Source organism: Aythya fuligula, chromosome 7 (genome assembly GCF_009819795.1).
Source record: "Aythya fuligula isolate bAytFul2 chromosome 7, bAytFul2.pri, whole genome shotgun sequence".
In the NCBI taxonomy this organism is placed as follows: Eukaryota; Metazoa; Chordata; class Aves; order Anseriformes; family Anatidae; genus Aythya; species Aythya fuligula.
In genome coordinates, this window is record NC_045565.1 from 16,528,629 (window position 1) to 16,545,546 (window position 16,918).

The following is a 16,918-nucleotide window of genomic DNA, read 5'->3' on the forward strand; positions in this document are numbered from 1 at the left end:
ACTGAGGAAAAAGCATGCATAAAGCAGAAAGATTTTTCTTTGTTGTCCCATTTGTGCTATCAGAAACTTCTTGGGGATGGAGATGAATGGAAATGATTGTACTTTTCAGTAGCTACAGTATATCTTCTAGGTGCACAGAGAGATCTGCCCAGTATTTCCAGCTAGCTATAGTTCTCAGAAAGAGAAGAGGCTCTCCAGAGGATGTGATCTCCTCTGGTACTGAGGCAGCTGGCTCTTCTCAGGGATATTAAGATCTCTGCACTGCTCACTCTTTACTTCATCTAGTCTTATGGCTATTATGTAGTGAGTACTCATTCTATCCCTCTTTTATCTCATCACCTTCAAGATTGAGCATAGACTGAGATACCAAGCTGGGTATTTAGGGAGGTCTGAACTGTCAATGAAGGTCTTCATGTTGTTGAGCTCTGCGATTAAATATAATATAATTCATGTAGAAATTAGCCATTACTTGCATTGTTTCAGTTACACAGAGAAAGTTGCTGAGCCTCTGGTTGTGAGGGCGCTCCCCCTCGAGCCTTGGGATGGGGCAGGGGACAGGGGGCTGTTCCTCTGCGTCTGCGCTGAAAGGGGACCTGCTGGGAGCCAGCTGCGTGAGAGCTCCCACTGAAATGCATAATCTTGGACAATTCTCTTCTGTGTTATGAAAACTATTAAAATAGGGGATTTCCAAGCCATTTCTCATCTGTTTATGCTTTCATAGTTGTTTTCAGTATGTGAAAGGACAATTTATTCTCAACATGAGTTATGTGGTCTCTACTGCCTGAAAAGGTGGTAGGATCACAGGGGTGGGGAACACATTCTTTTCTGAAAACACCAATGTAGAAACACAAGTCACTAAAAATAAGTTCTGGACCTCTGCTCTTATCTAAGTGTGATAAATACTTAATTGGTGGCTTCAGCCGTACCTAGAACTAAATGGAAGCGTCTCCTTTCCTAATTTGGCTGTTTGAATTCAGCCTTGTGCCTGGAATGATTCATCGAGCAGGAGCCTAAAACGTATGGAGAGATGAAGCTGAAGTAAGAGGAATGCGGCATTTTTTTTTATTTTTTATTTTTTTGCCTTAAAGCGAAGTAGAATAGTGGGACCACACCAGAGAAGGAAGGATACAACTTGAGATGCTACGTTTGTGTGATGTGCAAATAAATATAAGAACGAATTGGGACCTGAACTCTTCGTTCTCACATATGTGAGAGCTCTGTGCCCTGCTGTCCCAAGGACAGACCATCAGGTTTCTTCAGGCCATAGGTACATGCTGAGCTGTGGCCAGCACTGCTCCGGGGGTGGACTGCTGGAGAGGTGACATGAGTGCTGCTCCCATGTGCTGCTCTTCTCTGTGAGCCTGCTGCTGTCTGGGAGCCCTCCCTCCCTCCCCAAGGAAGCTCTTCCCAACAGCATGGAAGCTAGATGAATTTGAGGGAGAATCTAGAATGATAAGCTTCTGCTTTCTAGCTATATAATCTTTATAAATGATTTACGCTTTATTATAACAATTCTATTATGTCTGTGCAACTTTTCAGGGATCTAGTTAGCTTTACTTAATCATGCTGGCTGGATTACTTTTGTGCTTTATTCCAGTGAATAGTGTTCTTCATATGATAAACACAACTCAAGTGCATTAGAAGCTTTTAGGCTGTCTGCGTCCATTCACTGTGTCTCTAAGATAACATTTTGAGTAATGAACCAAGAGCATCGTTTATGTTTTTGCATTTGGCACTCTTGTTTTGGTCATATTTCTGGACTAGTAAAGTTTCCAGCAATGAGAATCATCTGTTTTGTGTAGGAACAGTTTCCTCAGATCTGATAATGCCGTTCTTCTTTACTTCAAACTCACTTGCTTGGGGTCATGCCAGTATGCCACACGGAGCTACAGGTTTTGAGGAACTTTCATTTGTAATGTAAGAGCTATATGGAGCTGCACTTGTTGTGACCTATTATTAAAATGCTGGAGAAAGCTGGGAAACCTCATTAGCAGTTGAATTACAGGGGTTTTCCTTGTCCTATTAAAAAGCTTTTCTTTTGTCCTTCGTAGGAGAACAGTTTTGCTCAAAAACTTCTTTAATCAGAAATAATACATGAAAGTATTTTCTTCTCGCTTAACTATTCAGTTCTCTGAAGCATGTTGTGTGTATCATTGTGTTCTTGTGACTTCATTTCAGAGAGTAAATTTGTTTTTCTTTAGTTTTGTGGTTGGGATCGTTTTCAAGCTCACACAATATCAGGGAGAAGTAGCGTGTTTGGAGAACACCTCCGCCTGCGGACAAGCTTGTGTGGCAGTGCCCTTCCGTTCCCTTACAAACCACTGGTGGTTTGTTTAGTGTGTTTTTTTTTTGTGTTTTTTTTTTTTTTTTAATTATCTATTGTGAGTTGAAAATACAAGAGGCTTAGCTTTTTTTCTGGTGGTGGCTATGTCGGTGGTGAAAGCAAAGCAGAATATTTTAATAGCGATGATTGCTCTTTTCCTTAAGTTCTTTTTTTTTCCTGCTTTTTGCTATCCTTTTTGTGATTTTCATGGTAGAACAGAGGATCCTTATGAATATTGTCATACATATATTTCGGACTAATTAGGCTTCCATTTTGTAGCTCTTCTGTAGCGTTGGTAAGTTTATAGTGTTTGGTCAAGTGTGACACTGCCATTAATCTCCAGAGATGTGGTTCTGTCCTAACTGGGTGGTTACCTGATTACAGGCTTCCTGCTCATTCGCTTAGCTCTGCAACAGACATCTAGCTAAATGAGCAGGCTGAACTTCTCCCTGTGAAAGACCACAGGGAAGGTAGTCTAAGAAGTCAGTTCTGCTAAGCCTTGTATAAATGTAAGAAGCTTGTGTGATTACTGCAAGAGTCCTGCCAGCTTGCAATACTCCTCTTGTGATGACAGGCAGAATACAAAGCTGCTAATTTGATTCTGGTCCCACAACAATAAAAACCAGTAGAAAAATGTATGCACTTTGTAATAACCGGACATTTTGGCTTGAAGACTTATAGCTCAGTTTGAGAGCAGAATCTTGAATTCAAGTTCATGAGTATTTATTCACGCCTGTGCTTCTGGGATGTCTTGTGGATTGTGTTTTCCATCTTCCCATAGGTGCTGTGGAAAGGGGATGGCAGAGTGCTTGGCTCAGGGACTTTCTGTGAGTTAGCACCGAGTCTGCCTACCTCAGCCCATTCCCAGAGCATCGTGCTCCTGGCTCTTGCAGCTCAGGCTTAGCGCTGCACCTATTGCAAGTAGCGTTGGTTTACAGAGGATCTTAAATTGTTGCTTGAAAGTCAATTACCTCACACAGTGTGTTTGGCTCGTGATTCATTAAGGGATTGAGCAAAGAAAAGGGGGGTTGAGGCTGAAATTGCTTTGAAATGAAACCTGTATATGTTCAGTGCTCAGGAATGTTGCACGACTGGCATGATAATGAACTGTGTCTACAGGCTTGCAAGCACATCTGAAAATTTTGCATGGCATATTAGCAACCGGGAATAATATTCATCTGTATAGAGATGTTTGCCTGCCTTACAGCAACACTTCGTTAATATTTGTAGAACTGGATTAATAGAAGTACGAACAAAATATTACTAGCAGGGACTGGGTTAGGCTACTATAAGACATCCGTGGATGTTGAGGAAATTCTGTGTTTTGACAGAAGATGAATGACTTATCGTGGTGAAGGTGAAAAATGAGCCTTTGCAGACACCCAGGGTATCTCTGTAAGGAGTTACACTCTTAATTAATTTTTGCTGATGCACAAATTTTGCATGCACTTATTTTGTGGTGCAATTACTTCTTCAGAACACATGGAATAGAGCTGTCTTGTTCATGCTGGGTATATTCAGTTGTTGTTCTGTTATTGATAATGGGGAAATCCTAAACCTCATTAACAGTGTCCCACAAAAATGCTATATGATTGGCTCTAAAGTAAATAGAGGTGGGAAAGAGGTGGGATACTCTTACAAGAAGTATTTTTTTAATTACCATAAATTCTTGTAGTTTTGTTCTAAAAAATTTCTATAAACAATGATTTTTTTTGTATTCCCTTCAAGACAATGGCAAAAGTGAGTTTAGGGTAGGAAGAGCAGTGTTTATTGAATGATGCTGATTTCTTCATAAGCATCAGTGTCTCATTGTATTATTCAGTGTACACGCACACACACACACACACACACACACATATATATATAAAATCACTGTCGGTGGTTAATAAATCATGGAGAGGATTTTGTTCTGAAGACAGCTCTGGTCTTCTGAGTCAGTGCAGAGACTTGTCTTCATTTCAGTGTTCTATCAATGGAAAATCCCAATTCTAGCGTGGCCAGTGTATTAACATCTATTCACAAAACCCTCCCACTACTATCTGAAATACTAAGATCTTAAAGAAATACAATATTTAAGGATTGCAAAGGGTATGTATGAACACTGGCATGATAGTTATGTGAATGTGTTTTCTCTTCTTAAATCTAACTTCCTTCTTAACTCTACTGACATAGGTCAGCCCTCCTGCTCTACCATGCTTTTCTTATAACTCTGCGTTCTTTTCCGTGTTATTTTATTTTTTGGGTGGAGGAGGGCTTATATTTTTTGCTTTGTCTCAGAAGATTCAGTGTATTGTGGGAGGTGAGGCAACACTGGTCTTGGCAGAACACCACAAAACCAAGAGAGTAATTAAATGACGCAAGCCTTTGATTATTTTTCTCTCTCAAGCTTTCTGGCACGGCTGGGCATTCCGATTGCAAAAGGAGGATCAGGAGGAGGAACTTCTAAAGATCGCACTCAGAATTAGAGGGACTGTATCAGACTCCTCGCTACTCTAAAGCTCGTCACTCTCAAGTTCTGGAGTTGCTGCTTTTTTCCTGTGAGGATAATGTCTCTTTCATCACCCAAGACAGAAGGAACTGAAAGGGAGCTGCAAAGACTTTGTTATGGTTTTGGTTTCAGTGCTCTCCTACTAATTGGATTTTTCCCGTCTTCTGTGGGAGGATTATAAAAGAATTAGAAAAACTGTTTTGGGGGGAGGGTGGGAGGGGGGAGGGAGGTAGCTGTTGTTTTTCTCCTTGATTCAGGGACCTCCTTAATCTGCCATTTGTTCCCTGAAGTCACTACCCACTTGGAAAAGGGAGAAACAGCATAACAGATGAACTTGCAAGACGATGGATTCCTTCCCTCTGCAAACTTTGTCCGTGGCTGCTTGTAAAAGAGGGTTTTGCATACGTAAGCATCAAATGAAGACTAGCATCCTGGGCTGGATTTAAAAGAAACTGCTTCTGTCCTCAAGAAAAGATAAATTCAATTTAAACTATAAATTACAGAATATTGGATGTTGTTCCAGTTCTGAATTTTGGTGAAAGAAAGGGAAGATCTTATCACGTAAAACACTGTACCAGCCAAAGCTTACAAGTTCTACAGCTAAAACTGGAAGATGTCTTGGAAAAGAAGTTACTTTTCTGTGGGTCGGGGGAATGTCCAGGGGATGTTTACTCCACGAAATACAACCTCAATAGCACCCAGTAAAGGTCTGAGCAATGAACCGGGACAGAACAGTTGCTTCCTGAACAGCGCGCTACAGGTAAGATCACAGAATGCAAACTGCTTTTGTCATCTCCTTCTGTCTATTGCAATACTTTCTGTGCTGTGCAACGTGTACAGCCAGGCTTGACTGTGTAATTGTTAGTGAGTCTAGGTAGAAGAAAGCAAAGTTAGGAAATGCAGGTTAGCTGTGTTACAGAACAGCTTTGGGAATTTCCAGTTTTTCTTGGTGAAATTGACAGCATTTGCACAATCACATAGTGATTCATTTCTGTGAAAACTTGTTATGTATCAACCAAAGGTGAACATGTGTAGAAAATTTATTTTAAAATAAGAGAATATTGAATAGGTTTCAGTATGTCTACTCCTAAAAGTAATTTTTTGATGACCCAAAGGGTTAATGATATCTGTGCAGAATATTTTTACGCAGTCCAGTTTCTTTTTTTAATTGCTGATTTGTAGTTTAGTTTAGATGTTTGAGTATTTACCTTTTGATTTAGAGAAAATAATTTTCCTCTGTCAAAATGTGGTGGAGTGGCTGCTCTGCTTGCATTGTCACTGTTTGCATATTTGGAATGTCTGTTTGAGTTTCGGCCCTTCTCGCTGAAGGGTTTCAAACCCTTTCTCCACTTCAGGCTCCTTCCCTTCGTATGACTTGTTTGTGTAGCACAGACTGGGTCACTGTGTCTTTTTCCATGAGAAAAATGAGCTGCTCAGCTAGCTTCAGGATAGCCTGGTGGTACGAATAATACAAATGGAAACTCTTGTGACCCTCAAACAGCTTAATATGCCAGGAAGTACAGGACCGGGTACAAAGGAAAGTGCTCACAAGAAAAGTGGAGTTTCCAGTGATGTGCTGTATTGTTCTGTGAAGCTGTAAGGTGTAATCACCGGCTGCCTCCTGACGCTGAGTTAAGCCGAGGTCAGAACTAAGCGGAGCCTAATGGCAGCTGCACAGCATACAAGAAATAGCCAAGTGTGCGACCTGGCCTGCAGTGTGCTGCATAAGCCATTTCCTTCTGAAGCTCAAGAGAGATAGTATACCAAAAATATTTACAGTTAAAGCTGAATACAAATAAAACAGAAAACAAGATGATTACCATTTTGCAATAATATATACTTCTGTTTTTTCATCTTATTTTTAACATTGTGCGAGTCTGAGAGACTCTTGAATGTTGTTGCTCCTTACTATTAAGTATTTCTATAAACATTCAAGATAAACTCCAGAGGCAATTACATTGAAAAATTGGACTCGTTCCTAAATGTATTATTTCTTCTTTTTGTGAAGTCTGTAGTAGCTCTTCAGGAATGTTGTATGTAATCAGATGCTTCAAAGGTTTACATTGCCTCCCAGGCCCTTAAGTATTGGGAGAGTTTGAGTATAAACATACCCCTCACAATTCAGCAGGTTTGGAAACCTGACAGATTAAAGATTCTCTAAATGCATTGATTTCGTAATACAATTTAAGGTAACATTTGGGTGCTATAATTTAGCTAACGAATTGTGAAAGCTAGCAACACTTCTTGAAAGCAGTACATTTTTTTTTTCAGAATACTACATTTTTCTAGTGCATTGTACTGGACCAGTTAATCAGAATTAGCTGTTCGGTCCCTCTGCTCCTGCTAATGAAGTGTTTAGTCAGTCACATGCCAGCCTCAACCTTCCCGTTCCGTCTGGAGCCTGGCACGGGGCGATTTAGGTCAGGGCTTCTTTCAACACAAGCCTCTGCCCCCCTGCCAGGCTGGTGGGACTGAGGGCAGGGCTTGCAGGAGAGCCCAGTTGCTGTTAGCTGAGGTTGAAAGACATAGCAGCAACCATGAAGAACTGACTGTGAAGCACCTCAAAGCAGTAATGTCGCTCTTGTACATGTGGAAATTTAGATGGTTGCCCAAGGTTGCGCAGGTTTGGTGGTAAAACAGCAATAAAGCTTGGTGCTATCGCAGCAAACTGCCTTCCACTGGTGCTAGAAGGGCGTACGAAGCCTGCTTGTTTTTATGTGCTGTGATCATTACCACAATAACTACCCACACTGCGTAGGGTTAGAAATCCACCGGTCATCACAAGGTGTAAATGCACTTAGTAACGATAACAGTGGGCACAGGGAATTTTAGTCATTTATTGTTTTGATGTGGAAGATCTTGTTCATGTGTTGCTCCTTCTGGCACGTGGCCTTTCTGCTCAGAACATTGAGGTTGCTGGGGAGGAGGAGTGAAGTGCCAGGAGCTTACCTGCATGGCTGTTGGGGCTTCTGACAGCTCTGCTGAGGTTTGCAGTGTGGTCATGCGACTGCTCACTGTGGTCCAAGCACCAGGGAGCAGTCAGGGCACCTGCAGTTGGAGCTGGCAATGCCACACAGGCAAAGCAGCATGTCCTTAGTCTAAAAGCACGTGAAAAGAAATTGAGAGGTATGTCCTGCTCTAAATTAAATCCCAAGTGCTACAGTTCTTGAGAAAGTAAGGTGAAAATACCAGCTTGCTGATAGCTAAGAGGCACACTGTGTTAAAAGTGACATCCATTAACACTAATGTGCTTCTGGAATTGTTTCACATGCATTTTTAATCAAAGCTTTATGCAGCATATTCATAAAATCATTTGTGCTCCTCTTTGTGTTTCAGGTTCTCTGGCACCTGGACATTTTTCGTCGCAGTTTCCGACAAATCACGACGCACAAGTGTATGGGTGATTCTTGCATCTTCTGTGCTCTCAAGGTAAAGGTTGGAAATAAATTTCATTTATTAAAAAAAAAGGCGTAATATATTGCCAATATTTAATTAACATGCATCTGGAAATTGGTGAGAGCAAAGGTGAATCTGATTAGTGGCTGGGTGCTGATACTCATAGTGCTGTTCTTAAAATGTTCCACTACATTGTGAAAATACTGTAGGTGAAGTTACAGATAATAGGACTCTCATCAGTGAAGTGTGGATCATCATGAACCTCTGTGTTTGAAATGATCACTTCATGCAGAAAAATGTCTATTTTCTTTGTGTGTTTTTCTAATTTGTCATTTGGTTTATAAATATTTTATTGCTTATGGTTAATATGTTCTTCAGAATTTACCTTTCCTTCAGAGCTGCTTTAAATGTCAGCATGGAAGGCTTTTCTGTTCAAAGCTGTTGATTATGTAAGGCTAAAAGGTATTTTCTACTGTAAATATTGATGTTTGTATCAAAAGGCGCAACTCTTTGTGGTCTCAGTTTTAGAAAACATCAATTCTGGTTTTAGATGCTGATACAGTAACTGTCATAGATGCTGCCTGGACAGTCAGATATAGATACTAGTTCTGATTCCAAGTACTCTTGTGTACTTCCTACATCTCCTTTTGTTTCTACCCATTAATTTTTAGTGCTTCTGCTGTTTTGTTTTGGTTTATGTCCTCTTTCTTAAATTCTGTAAACCCAGTGCTGCCTCTTATCTGGTGAGAGAAATGGACGTAATCAAAACAGGATGAAAAAAACTACCTTTAGTTTTCCTGAGCAGTTATTTCTCTCTCTGAAATTGGTACTGAGATATTTTTCTTTGATCACAAACGGATGGTAAAACTTAAGTAAATATTTAAATTCATTTTGGGAGAACTTAATGTAATATAAATTCTGTGTTCAGAAATGAAAAGGAGAGACAGCATATCTTACCATATGGCAAAATAGAGAGTGCAAGGTTTAAATTAAGATCATTTGAAGTTCACAGGTGATGTACTATAACAGCTGTCTTGTTGCTGATAAGTGACTGTGAAGGTGAGAGACAGACTTGAAATGAGATAGCCAGGAAGGTTTTTGATTGTTCTGAAGGGATTTTCCATTGCAAAAGAACAGCAAAGAGGAGATTCTTAAGGCATGAAAGAGATAAGTAATTTCCTTTTGGAGGGGAATCTATATCAACACATCTGTTGAAATGAAGAGACAGGATGGTATTTACAGTGGTATCTTCAGAAGAGGATGTTGTGGTAAGTAAGGAGCAGGATTGCACATCCAAAGTGAGAAATACAGCTATGCAGACAAATAAGAAATATTGAGTATAACCCCTTCCTTGTAGTGAAATGGCTGAGACAGACATGATCTGGTTTGGGTTTGTGAAGTTCAGTGGGATAAGTGATTTGAAGCTCGTTTTTTGGATCATTCCCTCAAGTATTGCCAGGTGATTGCTGGCATTCTTTGGTAGCTGAGGGCAGAGAGAAAAGGATATGGGAAATGATGATCTCTGTAAATTTTTACTATTCTGGTGTTTAACCTAACAGTAGGATATGGCAAGAAGATACCAAAAGTCCGACGGCTTCTGCCATTTGACTGAAAGTCGAGTGAACTCTGAGGTGGAGTTGCTTGGGCTAATAGAGATATTAGTTGAATCCTTACTTGACATGAGAGCACTGAAAAAGGAGGGGAAAAAAAAGCCATGTGAAAGAGGAGAAGATGAACATTTATCTAACTGGTATGGAAAAGTGAGCTGTGAAACAAGATGCTTCTGGATTAGCAGTACCGGTACAAAAGGGCAAAGCACTTCTATAAGACTGGAAGGTGGCGAAATCTCTGCAATATGTATTAAAAAGCACACATTGGGTCAGAGTGTGTTTAGTTTTGTTGATAAAATTCTTACTGCACATTTCAGCAAGACAGCAAAAGTGTGTCATTATAAACTTCTTAAGTGACAGGTAGAGCAGTAGAATTCACAAATCTCATGCCAGCAGCCATATGCCTACTTTGAAATTATGCAGCCTTTGGAAAAAAATGCTGCTGTCTCTTCTTCCTCACAAGCATCTTTGAGGACTTTGGTTTGTTTCCTATCTGAAGTTCCTACCAATGCCATCTTCAGCTGTAAGGTGTTACAACACTTAGGTGTTCAGCAGTCCTTGCTTTTTGCTAAATCCCGAAGGTGTTTTGCACATTTTAGACAATTTAAATCTGGCTGCGTGTGGAATTGTAATAGCTCACAAAACTTGGTGCGCAATGAAAAATTCTGAAGAAACGCATCAACAATCATGTGGACAAGTATTTCTGAATGTGGGCAGTAATGAGTACTTGACAAAGAAAAAAATTGAATTTCAACAGGCTTTAATCCAAACCAAAATTATTATGTATTTTCATCCTGCAGTCTGTTCTTTGTGGGAAATACCAGTGTTCTACCCAAGCCTATTCTACAACCCTTAGAGTGTTTACAGACACTTAATGTAAAAGTATGCAAGAGAAAAATTGTGCAGAAATCTGCTTGTAAGAAGTCACAGAACTGTCTTACTCCTGGTTCCTGTATGTTTATTAATTTTTAAAGCATCTCACAATTTTGTTTTTCTCTGAGCAATGTCATGACAAGTTTCCACCGTAATTAAATTGTATAAAATGTTGATATTTGTATGTAAGTATTTGAAAAATTCCCTGATAATCAGTGTTACCAATTCAAATATTATAAAGATGTGCAATAAAGAGTGTCACTTGATTTGAAATCGGGGATGTAGCCCTCCCTCCCCCAAGAAGCAAAGAAAAGAACAACTACAGAACAATGAAACCTCCACTAACACCAGAGATGTTGCTTGTCTCACAAGTGTGCAACTGAAACTGTGGGGATACTAAATAACAAAGGGATGCACCAGGCATAGCCCCAGACTATGGAGATGGTAGCATTCATCTTCATAAACTCCTTAAGCAAAGCAGTACATGAAAAACAAAAAATCCCAAAAGACTCTTGAAAAGCATTTACTTGTCCTCTGCTGCCCTCTGGATAAGTCTTTTCTTTCTCTCCTGAAAATGTCAGTGCTGCCTGGCACACACAGTACGTGTAAACTTGTATATGACAAATGGGATAATATGTGTAATACGTACCTATTACTGCAGGCATCACCAGGAGCGTTCTGTGTCCTGCTGCAGCAGGATCAGCCCTTCCCATCCTTGCTCATCTCCTCCCCTGCCCCGCTGTTCTTGCCTGCTCTGGAAGCCTCTAACTGTTGTCCTGCCAGGGTAATGGCAGCCTAGCCTCCAGCTCTTTGACATCCTGTTTCTCTTGAATCTTGCCTTAGGCTTTGCTAAGATGAGGGAGAAGATATGGCTGGATCCAGTGGGAAGCCAAGAATTTGGATCTCTATACCATGCGAAAATGTCCCATTAGGGTCTGGGGAGAGGTAACTAGCCTTGCATGCTATCAGGTGGAACTGCCCAAGACGCTGGCCAGAGCGAGCGAGGATGGAGCAGGACGCGTTTGCTTTTCTCCAAAGCATGCTGGCATGTTCTGATTCCAGCCTAGCTTGTGAAGGGGGCAGGACTTGGGGGAATAGTCTATTTGCCACCCTGCTCTCCGTTTGCCTTCGCAGGATACCTTCTGTGTTGGTCAGAGAGGGTTCGTGCTCCTTCCCCGATTGGAATGGTTGCCAAAGGAGACACTTCCCGTTGACTTCAGAGGAAGACAGTCTTCACCAGGCTAAATTTAGCCTTTGAATAACACTAAAGTAGTTATTTTTTTCGTGCTTGCTTGGCTTGCTGCAGCTATTTCTAGGGATTCTGATGTCATGCTCAGTATTTACTGTAAATGCTCAGCTAGCCCCATAAATATTATTTGATTTTAATTTACTTTATAAAATGAGGGATCGCAGGACAGTGATGTTTGTTACTAGATATCAAATCCCATTTTAGTTTTGTGCCACATTGAAGACATTTACTGCATAAATTCTTGAAGTAATTTAAAAACTTGCTAATCTACCTAGCTACAAAGTGAGCCTTGAAATCCTTCCAGGCATCTGTTTGTTGGCCATTTTGAAGGAACATTGCACCAACGGCTGTAAAATACAAGGAAGAGCTGCAGAGACTGTACTGGAATCCCAAACACTGTTCCTTAAGATGTTGTGGCGTTATTCAAGGTTGTTTGTTTGTTTAGTACACTAGCTGTCCTTACCGCTGTGTCGTTTGCCTGCTGTAACACTGGAGCAGCTTTTTGATTTATTATTAATGTTGAAATCTACTGTGTTCTGTTTTGTTTTCCTTTTTCTAGAGCATGACTTTGCTGTGGTGTTTGTTTATTACAGCTGGAAGGGGGCAGGAAGGGGGAAATCCGTCCACTGTGCTGAGCATGCTACGGAGTTTGTTCTCCTTCCAGGGATTGTGCTGGGAGCTCTATAGTGCCAGGATATAGGACAGAGTGTTTTTTGTAGTTTGCAAGAAAGAATGCTCTATTGATTGATAAATTCCAACAGGGCTGTTCTTTTTTGTAATTCTGTCATGCAACAAAAACAGGAAGAATGTGAATTTTCTGCTTAGAAATGATTGTTTTCTAAGGCGAAAACTGAGAACAATAGGATATTGGAATGCTTAAAGAACTGGAATTGCAGTAATTCATGGGTCTGATTAGGCGCCTATTTGAAGGATTTGTTATGAAAAGTTCATGACATGGCTGAGACAATAGGTTGGCTGCAAAAATCTTTTTCTCTTCTTTTGTGCTTTTTTGGTATATCTTGGGCTACAGCAGTATCAAAAACATATATTGTAGAATAGACCATAAAAGAAAGGAATAGAGGGAGGTCTAGGTTGATTGTTATCAGACTTGCAGGTTTTTGAAAGTGATACAGAGACAAATAGGGTCAGAATTATTTGCACACCTGAAGGCAAATATAAGGAAATAATAATAATGAGCTAGTGGAAATAAGGTAGGTGGAGATTTTTGTAGCTGGATGGGAGAAAAGTGAGTTTAGTAGGCAGAATCTTTACTGAACCAGGTTGCTGTACTGAGCAGGAGGAGAGTGATGCTCTAGATGTGAGGTTAAGTATTGTAGACAAAAAAAAGCTTTAAAACAAAGAGCTTTCAATTGAGTTAGAGCAAGAATAGTATTGATATGTTGAGCAATGGGATAAGGATTGGCTATGTTAATATTTGTAGCTTTTACTAAAAGGCAGAAACTGTTAACATAGGCAATACTAAAGCATTTGGAGAGAATGTGTTTTGTTCTTTGAAACAAATGCGTGCTGCAGTGCTGTCCACATGCAGAAGTAACTTCTGCTCAGTGCTGGAAGAGAATAATTGATTCTCAGAAGGCTGCCAAGGACAGGACTCAAATTTACAGTGCATGGACACTGATCTGATTCACTAGCTGTTGCCTGTTGTATTCAGTCATCAATTTATTTTTACGCCAGGCTGCTTCTACGTGCTGGATTAAAAAGTCACTGGTAAACGTGCATCAAGTGGAGGGTTTGTTCCATCAGTCTGGTCAGATACATAGTGCAAATGTCAGCGTACCCCCAAACTGAATACTTTGTTCCTAGGTGATTTCAATGATCTCTTAGACTGGGAAGAGGGGGCAGGATTCACAGATATTTCAGCTTCACAACTTTAAAAATAAGTCTGAAACTTCAATCCCAGGGATTATCTCGAAGAATAACTACTGTCTTGTTTTCTAACCAAATGAAGCACAACTCATTTTATGATCTTGCATGCAAATTTCAGCAGTCTGAAACAAAGGCAAGTTTTAACTTCAGCAGTTCCATAATATCAGTTGTATTCCTTATCTCAAGCCATAAAGCTTCCTTTGAAGCTTTAGAAAGTTGGTATTGATCCCCAGACTTCCCAAAGTGGAGGAGGTGATTCCAGAAGATCACTGACTCTGCAAGCCCTTGTTCTGACAGGTTGCAGAAGCCCAAACCTCTAGTAAAAAGGACAAGAAGCTTCCAGTTAAAAACTAGGGGGAAAAAAAAAAAGTCTTTTGAATGGCAATAAACCAAGTGAGGCCTTAGAATAGATTGCCTGGGGTGGTTAAGGAATTTCCAGATTTGGATGCATCTGACAGCAAGCTGGCCTAAGATCAGCTATGTGAAGAATATAGTTGATCTTGACTTAGTACTTGGGCATGGACCAGATGCAACTAGATGGGCTTCAGCAATTTATTTCTGTAAGGAACAGTTGTGCTTCCCAATTCTGCTGTCTGTGCTGTCCTTTCCAGACCCTTGCAGATCTGTAGGGAAGGAAATATGGAGAGAGACAGGCTTTTTTCTTTTTTTCTTTTTAGAGACATCAGGAACGCAGTGTTACTAGAGTGCAAACTTCCTGGCTGAAATCCCTTTCTCATGCTCTTCTGTAATGGCTCATCCCAACATGCCAAGAACAGATCATCAGTATAAAAATCAAAGAACTGCAGTTAATTCAATATTAGGAATTGCTCATGTTCTATGCTAAGCCAGTACATTTTTCTCTTTCAGTTCTGATGCCTCGATTTGTTTTAATGAAAACTAGTAAAAATAGGAAAAGCTTAGCTTATTCATAAGGCTTTTAGTGGTGTCTCTTCATATTGTGGCTGTTAAGGATACTCTCAACTGTATTGGAATGTAGCCACTGCAAGAGAACTTCAGTGCAGTGAATATGCCAGTGGGGTTTTTGCTATCAGGAAGTTTGAAAGAAAATTAAGTTTGAATGTTTTGTATATGAAGCTGTCATTAAGTTCCAGAAGCACTTGGAGGAAATTTGTCATCAAAACTCCTGTAGCAGGACCAGCAGCGCTTTCCTGGTCTGCGCCCAGCTGGCTTTCAGACTGCATATGGAGCAAATGTAAGTGGTTAACAGTGTAACTCGAGGGCAAGATCTGAACTTAAGGAGAGAGATCCAACTTAGATAACTTAAAATGATGAAACATCAGGAAATGCCACACCTGTCCATCTAAGGTTGAGAGACAAGACTGACCTGTTCTGAATAAAAGAGGAGCGAAGAGCCTATCTTGAAAAATGAAAAAAAGGGGAAACAACTCCCCTGTCCCCCTCTGCACCTCCCCAAGCAGAAAACAAACAAGAAAAAAAAAAAACAAACCACCAAACCTTGTGCTCAAAGTGAGTTTGACTCCATTGCAGGTGCATTTAGGGCTTCCTACTAGCTGCTGTGTTGTTTCAAAGTGTTTTAAACTATGCTGTGAAAAGATAAAGTAAGATTTGATCTTTGTTAGATTAAAATGCACAATTACTATTTTTAAAACATTTTAGTCCTCAAAATTTAAAGAAGACTATACCACTGAGTTCCATGTCATTACAAACCTTGAAAGACATTCTTCTATGTAGTCTTTTAGAAGATAGCACTGGGAACTTCTGCAGCTTGATTTTACATATTAAAATTCTTTACAGCATTCTTTGTTACTGAATTATTTCTGTTCTGTGGTTGTGGTAACAAATTTCACAATTTTCTGCTATTGTATTTAATGAAAGTTGTTCTGTTTGTTTTTATAATCTTTATTTTTAGTTGTGAAGGCTGCAATTTTGTAATGAAAAAAAAACAAACACCACAAAGCAGCAAAACTGCAGGATCTTAAGGAATTAACTCTGAAACAGTTGCTTATAAGCATCAGGATCACATTTTTCTGTATCGAATCTGTGTTAACTAACAGGGTACGTTGCAGGTAAAAGTAGAGTATGCATTATTTTCTCAAAGATGGTTTTAGTCTGCTTGCTTGTTGGCTTCTGTTTTTCCCTCATTAGAAGCCTGGGCTGATCCTCCCCCTGCCAAGCATTCAGAGTTATTTCAGAGCTCTCATTGGAGCGAACAGGTCTTGTCCATCAGCTCCCTGAGTTAGGTTGCGTGCCAGCCGCTAGACAAGTGCATCAGTTTCCACTTCTATGAAGTGAGACTGATGATAACCAGAATGAACATGTTTCTAAAGCACAGTCATGAATATTTGCAAGTGCTCCTAAATTGTTTAATGAAAAGTGTTCCAGTAGGATGGAACTATTTTTCACTGCTTTTGGTTTTTGAGGTTCACCGAAATGAAGAAATTTATTAAGGAAACGTGAAACTTGGCTCTGTTACCAGTGTGACAGAAATCGGAGTCAGGATTGTTACAGACAGAGACTTTGTCATTTTTGTATATGTGTGTATATATGAAAGGTAGCTGAGGAAAGGTGTTGTCTGTAACTCATGAACTGTGAGACTTCATTGCCTCACAGCCTTCTCTTCGTTATTTTCCATTTCATTTTCCACTAATAAATGCAGTAATAGAAGAGCGACAGTCTTCAGCACAATGGTCCCTCACCTATGAATAAGCACCATAAGCACTACCAAAATAAAATTTAAAATAAAAAGCAGTAAAGAGAGATGTGGGTTTTACCTGTGTGTCAGATTGTGTCAGCGCTATAAATTGTGTGATTTCTACAGCCAGAGATGGAGCAGACACCGAGGTTGGTTTGTTTGAGCTGTGCAATGACCGATGTGTTCTGCACTTTTTCAGCTTCTTCCAAGCAGATGAGGTGGCAGAGCTTGGCAAACCTTCTCGCAATTGACTATTCACTTTCTGATAAGAAACAAATAAAGGTAGTTAAAGGAGAATAAGGTTGAAGATTTTTATTTCCAATGAACGTTAATTCTCTATGTTGGGGAGAAGCTTTCAGTAAGTAAGGGAAGTCCCCCAGGAATGAACATCATTACAGATTCTCATGATCATTGAAAG

At 40.0% G+C, this 16,918-nt stretch overlaps 1 protein-coding gene across 10 annotated transcripts in view; it reads left to right on the plus strand.

The window, feature by feature from the left end:
• The window catches only part of USP54 (ubiquitin specific peptidase 54), a 98,354-nt gene that overhangs the window by 42,951 nt on the left and 38,485 nt on the right, over positions 1-16,918 (plus strand). For 9 of the 10 annotated variants that reach the window (XM_032190970.1, XM_032190969.1, XM_032190967.1 and 6 more), the window contains exons 2-3: positions 4,710-5,571; positions 8,148-8,240. In XM_032190970.1, coding sequence (XP_032046861.1) covers positions 5,425-5,571; positions 8,148-8,240 — 240 coding nt within the window. In that variant the 5' untranslated portion in view covers positions 4,710-5,424. Of the gene's footprint in view, positions 1-4,709; positions 5,572-8,147; positions 8,241-11,533; positions 11,636-16,918 lie in introns of those variants that run through there. The other variant, XM_032190973.1, reaches the window with a different exon arrangement.